This window comes from Lynx rufus, unplaced genomic scaffold (assembly GCF_022079265.1).
Source record: "Lynx rufus isolate CCGP_SWC_20201006 ecotype Redwood Valley unplaced genomic scaffold, mLynRuf1.p SCAF_8, whole genome shotgun sequence".
NCBI classification, from domain to species: Eukaryota; Metazoa; Chordata; class Mammalia; order Carnivora; family Felidae; genus Lynx; species Lynx rufus.
In genome coordinates this window covers 749986-759829 of record NW_025814896.1, presented here as the reverse complement: position 1 = coordinate 759829, position 9844 = coordinate 749986, and the positions used below count along the sequence as shown (strand labels likewise).

The window sequence follows — 9844 nt, the reverse complement described above, 5'->3', positions numbered from 1 at the left end:
CACCGGGCACAGGCTGGGACTGCTTTCCTGGAGCAGGGATGGCGGGGCAGGGGCGGGCCTGCCATCCCCCCGCCCCCAACCTCGATGACCAAAGTCAGGGCTTTCTCTAGGGTTTTGCGCGGCTGGAGCTCCTGGGCGAGGGGAGGGCTCAGCTGAGGAGCGGGGAGCGGGATGTAGGTGGTGGTGGCCCTCCAGCCACAGGCGACTGGCTGGGGAGGGGAGTGAGACGCGGGGGCCAGTGTGCCTGACAATCACTGGTGGGGGAGGAGCGCTCAGCTCTCAGAGAGACCCTCAAAACAGTCAGCCCCCTTCTGTGGATCCGGAGTGACTGATTGTGCTGGATGCCTCCAGGAGGGCATTCCAAAACTCGCCCCCTCCGTAGCCAGCCAGACCAGCTGCACTTCGGATCGGGCCTCCAGTACTGGGCCACAGCGTGTGTGTGGGGACCCCCGCCCCACCACCCACCCTGGGTAAACGCGGGAGGCCATCCGGGCCGGAAGGAAGGGGCTAGGGGAGAGCGCAGGGCGGCCCCCGCCCACCCCACCCCACCCAGAAGCAGGCGCACACGGCTCTGGGGTCGCTCAGTTTATTGGTAAAACGGGCACTGAGCGCGGCGAAGTCTGGGCGCGGAAGCGGGGGCGGCGGGGGCGCTTTTCCTCTTAAAGAACTTCCACTGGACCTTGATGGCGAGCATCCAGTCGCTGACCGAGAGCCTCTTACAAGCGGAGGTGCAGACATGCGCCTGGCGGGGGGGCGGGGCGCCGGGCCGGGGGCGGGGCCGGGGGCGGGGCCGGGGGCGGGGCCGGTACGCGGCGCCGCCGGGGAGGGTCGCGCCGCGGGCGCCCGTGCTTCACTTGCCCGCCTTCTGAGCCTTCTGCGCGGACTTGGTGACCTTGCCGGCGCCGCCGCTCTTCTTTTCCACGTTCTTGATGACGCCCACGGCCACCGTCTGCCGCATGTCGCGCACGGCGAAGCGGCCTGCGGGGAGAGGGCGTGAGGGGTGGGCGAGGGCCGGCCTGGCCCCGCCCCGGCCGGGACACGCCGGGCGCAGGCGCACTCGCGCCCGCCGCTCCCTGCCCAGCGGGGCTGCAGGTGGCGCGGTGCGGCCGCGGCCCGAGGAGTGTGGGACGCTAGCGCTATCAGGTTCTCGGGTGGCAGGAACGACTGCAGGACCCGCCCCGGGCGTGTGGGGGTCCAAGGACGCGCCGACGCTCTTGGAGCGCGCCTGGCGAGGCACAGCTACGACGAAGCCGGCCGGCAGCCTGCACGAGGCAGCTCTCGCACGGAGGCCGGTGGGTTGTCCCAGGGACGTGTGTGCCGCCAGCCAGCTGCTGTCCAGCTCCGGCAGTCAGCCCTAATGCTGCCACTAGACTGGCTACGGGGCCCGGGGCCTTCATCTACAGAGGAGGACACCATCCCAGAGCTGGCCGGCAGGGCTGCTTCATGGGACGGAGGCCGCAGGTCTCCTGCTAAACTCTAAGCGGAGCAAACTGAAGGGCCCCCCCCCCCCCCGCCAAACCCCCCACCCGGAAGTGGTCCTCTGGCAGCCGGACCAGCCCCACCCAGGCCGCAGCTCCCTCCACCACCTGCCCAGCTCACCGAGAGGTGGGTACTGTGAGAAGCTCTCCACACACATGGGCTTCCCAGGGACCATCTCCACGATGGCTGCGTCACCGGACTTCAGGGCTTTGGGGTTGTCCTCCAGCTTCTTGCCTGAGCGCCGGTCAATCTTCTCCTTCAGCTCGGCAAACTTGCAGGCGATGTGTGCCGTGTGGCAGTCGATGACCGGTGAGTAGCCGGCACTGATCTGCCCTGGGTGGTTCAGGATGATAACCTGGAGGGAGAGGTGCACAAGGGCACAAGGCCGTCAGGCGTGCCCAGAGGGGGTGAGACGGCATCGGAGCGAAGCTTTAGGCCCAGGGGCCCAGGTGCTGGCCGTGGGGAAAGGTCAGGGACCCACACCCCTGACATGGACCCCAGGGTCCTCGTCAAGCATTTGGCAAAGCACAGGAGAGAAACAGCCAGCAAGTGCACTGCATGAAGGGCCACTGGGCAGGACTCATACTGTCTGCACTGGCCAGAGCTGAGGCAGGGGGATGAGAAAAGCGGACCTCAGTTATTACACTTCGGTTATATGTCAAGGAAGCCAATTTTTACGCCCGTTGTCACACGAAGAGGTGATCAAGAGGGTGCCGTGAAAACGTCGAGAAGAAAAGAAAAATGTAGAGATGTCTCCGGCAATAAACTACTAAAAACGTGTTCAGGACTCAAGCGGGACCCCAGTGAGGTTCAGAGGCCGGGCCCCTCCGGTGTCCGCTCTTCCCGTGAGTGCCCTCAGCCCTGATCCAGCCTCTCCAGGCCTGGGTGGCCTCGTTTGTAAAGCGGGGGTCTACGTTTTCCCAGGCGCCCAGCACCGTGCGATGACAGCCCCACCACCCTTGGGGGAACGGGCCACACCGGCCCCTGCAGCCGCGCACCTGGGAGGTGAACTGGGCAGCCTCCTGGGGTGGGTCGGACTTGCTGTCCCCACACACGTTGCCTCGGCGGATGTCCTTGACCGACACGTTCTTCACATTGAAGCCGACGTTGTCGCCAGGCAGGGCCTCGCTCAGGGCCTCATGGTGCATTTCCACTGACTTCACCTCCGTGGTGATGTTGACGGGTGCAAAGGTCACCACCATGCCCGGCCGAAGGATGCCCGTCTCCACTCGGCCCACGGGCACGGTGCCAATGCCTGGGTAGAGGGAAAGAGGGCTGTGAGGGGTGGGGGAGAGGTGTGGCCACATGGGCAGAGTGCAGAGACGGGGGAGACCCCAGACAAGGCAGACACTGAGGTTCAGACAGAAGTGGAGGCTCCCCTGGCCCGTTCTGTCGGGAACAGAAAGGACTGAACAAGAAAGAACCCCTAGTGGTGTTGGGCAGGAGCAAAGTGGGGGGGGGGTGTGGAGCATGGGCAGAGGGAGGCCCATCTTGACCGGGGGCGGTACTGTGGGGACCCCTCCCTTCTCTGAGGCCCCTCCTGGCGAGGCAGCAGCAGCAGCACGGGTCAAGGTCATCCACCCAGGACTGCCTGCCTGTCTCAGGGAGCCACCCCCAGAGGGACACTGTGGCACCAGCGCTTCTCACGGATCCGCTGACGCCTGTGTGCCTGCTCAGTGGCTATGCGGGGTCCCCCAGCGTGCGTGCAGGGAGACCCTACTCCCATATCCCTGGCTGTGGTATGACAGACACTGAGGCTGGTGGCGGTTTTCTGTGCTAGGTGAGTGTGACACCCCCGTTCTGCACGAGCCCCCTGGCTGGGGGTCTCCACGGTGCCCCTTGTGGGCCTCATGTTTGCTTGTGGTTTCTCTGTCATCTCACGAATAGCATTTCTCATGCCTGGGGTAGGTCATGTCTCCCACAGGACTGGGACGGCCATGGGGGAAGGGGACATGTGAGTTACCCTTATGCCACCAACTCCTGGCACAGGGCTCAGTGCTTACTTGAAGAGAGAAAGACCCTGGACAGATGGATGAACGGGTAAGGGTGGGTAGGTGTGTGGATGGATGGATGGATGGATGGATGGGCAGATAAATGGATAGATGGATGGGAGGGGTGGGTGGATGTCTGGATGGACAGATAGGCAGATGGGTGGGTAGATGGATGGATGGACGGATGAATGTGTGGGGTAAACAGTCGTCTGGATAGAGATGAATGGATGGATGGATGGATGGATGGTGGATGGACAGATGGATGGATAGATGGGGTGGATGGATGGATGGAGCATGGATGGGAGATGGACAGGTGGATGGATGGCCCCCAGAAAGTGTGCAGCACTGAGGGACAGGCAGATAACTTGGCCTCGAACCCTCCTTGTCAGGGGCCCTGGTCTCAGGAGCTGGGTGTGAGGGGGAGACCCGGCCAGGGTGGGCTGGGCCGGCTGCCTGAGGTGGGGCGTCCAGCACTGAACCGTCACTCACCGCCGATCTTGTACACGTCCTGCAGTGGCAGGCGCAGGGGCTTATCTGTGGGGCGTGTAGGGGGCAGGATGGTGTCCAGGGCCTCCAGCAGGGACACGCCGCTGGCGTTCCCCTCCTTACGCTCCACTTTCCAGCCCTTGAACCACGGCATCTGGACAGGAAGAAGGTGTCCGTTGGAGGCAGAGACCGCCTCCACCTGCCCCGCCCTGCCCCACAGCCCCAGGGCCTCCCCAGGACTTTCCAGAAATCCCGGTGGAGGCATGTGACCTGAGGGCCTGGGGAGCAGGGGAGCACGGGACTCGCCGCTACCCAATGGCCAACGGTTCACCCTAAGCCTGTTCGTGCCATCGAGACGCTGCGCAGCCCTGCACCCTCCCCAGCCCCGGTCCACACTCCCAACATCACAGAAGCCTTGGGAAAGGAGGTCTGGCGAAAAAACAGGGGGGCCCCTTCCCCAGCCCAGACTGCTCACACCGCACTCAGACGGAGGCGGGTTCTGGCACCCCTGAATAAGCGCCCAGCATGGAGCCCAGCCCAGCTCAGCCCCTCTTTCTGGCAGCCCTCAGATCCCTGGGCAGGGCCGGCACCGGAGCGGGAGGGGCCAGAGTCCGGGGCGGCCAGGCTAGAGGCAGAGGGTCCAGCCTCGGCCCCCAACCGCTATGCCACCTGTCTCCAGGCACGGCTGACCCGGCATCGCCCAGGGCTTCTCCTGCCTGGAGCCCCCCGACCCGCTGGCCACAGGCAGGGAGAAGGGGAGGGGGCCGGAAGTGCTGCCCAGTCCGCTCCCAGGGGCTGTGTCCTCCCGGCAGCACAGATCAACAGACGGCTCCCTGAGCAGCAGGTCAGGAGCGGGAAGTTCAGGGCTAGGGTGTTCTGTCGGCCCTGCCAGGAGGGTGGGGAGTGGCGGCTCACTGGTTGCTCCGTGACATCCTGTGCGGGACCCACCACGTGCGAGCATGCAGCCTAGCGGGACGGGGGCAGGGTCCCCAGCTTCGGCCCAGGGCCCCCTCCACGCCCGCCCAGCTCAGTGTGGGTGGCTGCAGCACTGGCTGGAGCAAATGGCCACCCTTCTAGGCCAGCGCCGTCCTCTGCCTTCGCTGCGTCCAGGCCCTTGTTCTCACGTTCTGAAAACCACTTCGGGCCCCACCTCGTCACCTCCCGCTGAGTCAGAGTCCCTGAGATGCCGGCTGCGGGAGCCAGAAACTTCCCATCTGGCCAGCGGAGAGCCGGGCCTCGGCCCTTCCCAGAGCCCAGCCCGCTCCACACCCTGGGGAGACGACAACTAACCCCATGAGGGCAGAGCCTCCTGCGACAGAGCGCTTGGGCCTAGGCCGTGGCGGCCGCTGCTCCCACACTGCCTGCCCAGAGCCGGTACCCCTGGCCAGAGAAGGGGCCTCTGCTGGCCTCATGGGCACGGCGCCTAGGCCCCGAGGAGGCGGCGGCCCGCCAGGCAGACACCCACGGGGCCAGGTGCCCAGGGTCATGCAGGTTAAGGGAACACAGTGTGGCTGAGGGGAGCCTGCGGACAGGCCTTCTGACCCAGTGCCCTGGGCTCCCGGGCAGGGTTCCGAGCGGCCCCGTCAACCCCCCCCCCCCCGCCCAGCCCCGGGCAACTCACGTTGGGGGAGGGCTCCAGCATGTTGTCGCCGTGCCAGCCGGAGATGGGCACGAAGGGCACAGTGGCGGGGTTGTAGCCGATCTTCTTGATGTAGGCGCTGACCTCCTTGACAATCTCGTCGTAGCGCTTCTCGCTGTAGGCGGGCTCCGTGGAGTCCATCTTGTTGACCCCCACGATGAGCTGCTTCACGCCCAGCGTGTAGGCCAGCAGCGCGTGCTCACGGGTCTGCCCGTTCTTGGAGATGCCCGCCTCGAACTCGCCCACTCCTGCAGCCACTATGAGCACCGCGCAGTCCGCCTGCCCGGCAGGTCAGGTGCAGTGAGCCCCGGGCCCCGCCTCGCACCGGGCCCCGCCAGGCAGGTGCCCCGGGACGGGCCCTCGGGCTCTGGGCCTTAGGGGCAGCCGCAGGGGCTCGTCTGTCCGTGTGAATGGCCTGACGGTGTCTGGGTCTGTCTGTCTGCAAAGGCGGCCCTGACAGTGGCCAGCGGTCCTTGTGGGCACCTCTGCCTAGCTGAGATGATGGGGCCCTTGGTCAGCTCTGTGGGGGACTCTGTCCAGGTGTGATGAGGTTATCTCGCTCTCCCTCTCCTCTCCCTCTCTCTCCTTGTGCCCTGGCAAGGGAGCAGAGGAAACCCAGCTACCCCTCAAGGCTCCCGGGCCCCCAGGTGTGTACTGAACGGGTGCCCCCTCGGCCCCCTGCAGCCCTGCCCACCTGGGACGTGCCAGTGATCATGTTCTTGATGAAGTCGCGGTGGCCGGGGGCATCGATGATGGTGATGTAGTACTTGGTGGTCTCGAACTTCCAGAGGGAGATGTCGATGGTGATGCCGCGCTCCCGCTCCGCCTTCAGTTTGTCCAGCACCCAGGCGTACTTGAAGGAGCCCTTCCCCATCTGGGGGGCGGGGTGGGGGGATGGTTCAGGGAGGGGCTTGGGACTCAGCCCCTGGACCACGGCAGCATGTCACAGCGGAGAGACCTGGGTGACAGCCTCCCTCGCTCCCCACTGGAACCCCAGGACCCTGATCCCATCTCCAGAGCGAGGGAGTCAGATGCAAGGACCTCTGAGGGACACCTCGACCTCAGCCCTGCCATCCTGTGGCCCCAGGTCTGGCCTTTGCCACCTCGATGCTTGCCATTTGAATGTCCACCAGTAGGTGGCGCAAGGGCCTGGGAGTCAGGCCTGCGGAGAAGCCCCCAGGCTATTTAAACCCCTCCCCTGGCTGGGGGCTCCCCTTTATCTGAAGCTGGCGACCCCCGCACCCGCAGCCGCACCCGCAGGCGCAGATCGCTGCGTCAGCCACAGGCCTGCAACACCACTGTCGACGTGTCAAGCCCAAAACCCCTCTGTGATTTTTTTTAAGACAAAAAATAAAAAGGAAATTGGATGAGGTTGCATGGCAGGGCCGGGCTTTCCAGCTCTTTCTACAGACAGCCAAGGCTTCCTAGTAGCTCTGAGGCCCCTCCTCCCCTTCCTCGCCCCACCTGCAAACACCTGTGCCCAGCCCAGCGAGGCCTCCCGTGCCGGGCCCAGAGCTGTGGTTACTGCCGCCTGGCTGGGCTGATGTGAGGCTGCCCGGCCAGGAGGGCCGCCCTGCCAGGACCCAGATGGGACCCAGCTAGACCTGAATCAGACATCCTGCAAACACCCACGGCCTCCCCCCAGCGCCAAACCCGCAGGGAAGGAGGGAGTGACGCAGCGTTTGGGCCCAGGCGCGGAGGGAGGCGGCCCAGCACCCCCCCACACACACACACTCCGAGCGAGGTCACCCCAGGCCAGCAACTGACTCCTCCTGGGCCCTGGCCCCCACCCCTCTGTCATCCAGGAGAGGACCCTTACAGCCCCCCACACGGGGGCTTCTCCCAGAGCCCAGGGGTGGGGGCAGGGGTCGCAAAGAGCAGACCCCCACACTCCGTGACCACTTCCCACTCGGGGGTCTCTGCCACTTGAGAGAAAGCTCAGTCACCGGGGCCCCTCTCATCCTCACCAAGCAACCAGGACCCCCCCCCCCCCCGCAAAGAGTGCCGCCCTGGACAAGCAGCCCTCCCCAGCCCAGCCCAGCATGAGAAAGTGGAGCTGACGGGCCGGGGCCGGGTGCCCATCAGTGAGCTATTAATAGCCACCCTGAGTCGTGGCCCAGCCCCGGGACAAGTGAGGGCAGCAGTGCCTGCAGCCCCAGCACTCGGCCGTGGGGACACGGGAACCCGTTCCAGGTTCTCAAGTCCAGTGTGGCAGAGAGTTCCGGAGCCTGCTGTGGCGGGGGGCAGCAGAAATGCTGCGTCCAGGCCACCTCCCCTGCCCCAGGGGCAGAGCCAGCGGGCCACCCCTCCCCCGCCAACACCAAGCACATCCTCAGAGGGAGGCAACCCCCCCCCCTGCCACTCCACCTGGACTCTCTCAGATATTTGTCCCCCACGCGGCTTCCTTTAGGGCTCACGCCCTCGTGCCCTGGAGGAGATCAGCTGTGCCTGGAGTCAGGGACGCGCCAGCCCGGCCTCCAAGGCGGGAAGCTGTCCCCTCAGTGTGGCGAAAAAGACAGGGGCCCCCAGGCTCACCTCCGCCGCCTCCTTCTCAAACTTCTCGATGGTCCTCTTGTCGATGCCTCCGCACTTGTAGATGAGGTGGCCCGTCGTGGTGGACTTGCCGGAGTCCACGTGGCCTATGACCACGATGTTGATGTGGGTCTTCTCCTTGCCCATTCTGCCCGGGGTGGGGGGAGGGGCCGGACCGAGCTGGAGCGCTGTGGCTCAGGATGAGGGGGCTGTCGGGCAGTGATTCTGTGGGGTGGGGTGGGGGACAGGCCACAGAGAGCCTCAGACGGAGGCCAGCAGAGACACTGCCCTGCACAGGTTGCCAGCACACCCCCACCCCTGCCCACACACCTGGCCCCGAGGCAGGGGCCGCATTCCCACATTTAGTAGGGAGGGAAGACCACCCCCCAGCCTGGGCCTGGCCCTTTCGGGTCAGGTGGCAAGCCCCAGCAGTCCAATCTGCAGTAAATATCGGGGTGCTGTGCCCACAGGGCACCCCCATGAAGGAGGCTAACCCCCCCTGAAGGCGGGGGAGGAGCGCCAAGCTGGGCGAGCCCCATGACCAGCCAGGAGCCCGGTGATGAGTCACCCTGCCCCGCTCTCCTCTCCGGGGCTCTGTCCCTGATGCTTCTCGCCTCCCAGGAGTCCCAGGCCCACTGCTGTGCCCCACCCCCACCAGCGTAGCTGTCGCCTGGTGGAGAGACGGTCAGTGCTCCCCACTCCTCTCCTCCAGCAGAGAGGGAGCCATCTTCCCCTCATCCCTGCCAGGCAGGCTGGCACCAGGGGAGACAGGCTGGGCCAGAGCTCCGGCAAGGCGGTGGTGCCCAGACAGGGGGCCTAGAATAGCTTGGGCCCTCCCCGGACCCGGGCAGGGGGCAGACGGTAGGGCAAGGGAGTGGGGTGCCGGCTTTGAAAGAGGAGAGAAGAATCTGGCCCCGCAGCCAAGCTCAGCAAGAGCCAGACAGCGGTGCCTGCAGCCTGGTGGGGGCAGGGGGGCACCCCCTCCCCCTCTCCCTCTGGTCAGAACCCAGGTCACAGCCCCTGCCCCATCCTGGAGGTCAGTGAAGAAATCCGGGCAGCCCGGGAGGGGACAGGTGCCTGGGGGAGGGAAACAGTGCGCCCTAGGGTGCAGACACCAAGCGGACACCCCTAGGCCCACCCGGTGGGGGCAGGGTGGCGAGTGCCTCCGGGCTCTCACGGCCTCCCCCTCCGCGGGCATCTCCAGCAGCCCCCAGCGAGGACGACCCTGCCCCAACCCCGCAGGGCCCCAGCCGGTTCCAAGGTCGCGGCAGCAGGGCGATCGCCGCCGCCCAGAAGACCGCTCCCCCGCCGCCGCCACCGCATAAACAAGCGCCACCGCGGTGCCCCCACCCCAGCCCCTGTCGCCCGCGGGGACCGAACCCTGGTGCCGGTCCGGGCGCGTGGGATGGCTGGCCGAAGCCCGGGGCGAGCAGCGCAGCCTGGCCAGGCGCCTCCCTGGCCCCTCTCTGCCTCCAGGTCCGGTGCCCCGAGAGAGGGCCCTCTGCGGAAAGCTGGGGATGGAGCCGGAGACCCGGAGGCCGAGCGTCCTTACCCAGAGCCGAGATCTCAGCCAGAGGGACTAGCGGCGCCGGCGCGGCGGTTTTATCTCTCCGGGAGGGGGTCCACCTATTGACGGAGCGGGCGCAATGCACCGCGCCCCTGCAGTACGGCAATGCGGTACCGGCGGGGGAGGGGGGCGGGCGGGGCCGGGGCGGGG

The 9844-nt window shown here is 66.4% G+C and overlaps 1 protein-coding gene across 1 annotated transcript; it reads right to left on the bottom strand.

Annotated features, from left to right (window-relative positions):
- Positions 1-850: 850 nt before the first annotated feature.
- Positions 851-8274, bottom strand: EEF1A2 (eukaryotic translation elongation factor 1 alpha 2). Its single transcript, XM_047069811.1, has 7 exons — positions 8131-8274; positions 6290-6469; positions 5578-5874; positions 3960-4110; positions 2478-2734; positions 1600-1834; positions 851-978 (listed from the first exon to the last, which is right to left on the bottom strand). Exons 1-7 carry the CDS (start codon positions 8272-8274, stop codon positions 851-853), a joined length of 1392 nt encoding a protein of 463 aa, XP_046925767.1.
- Between the last annotated feature and the right edge of the window lie 1570 nt (positions 8275-9844).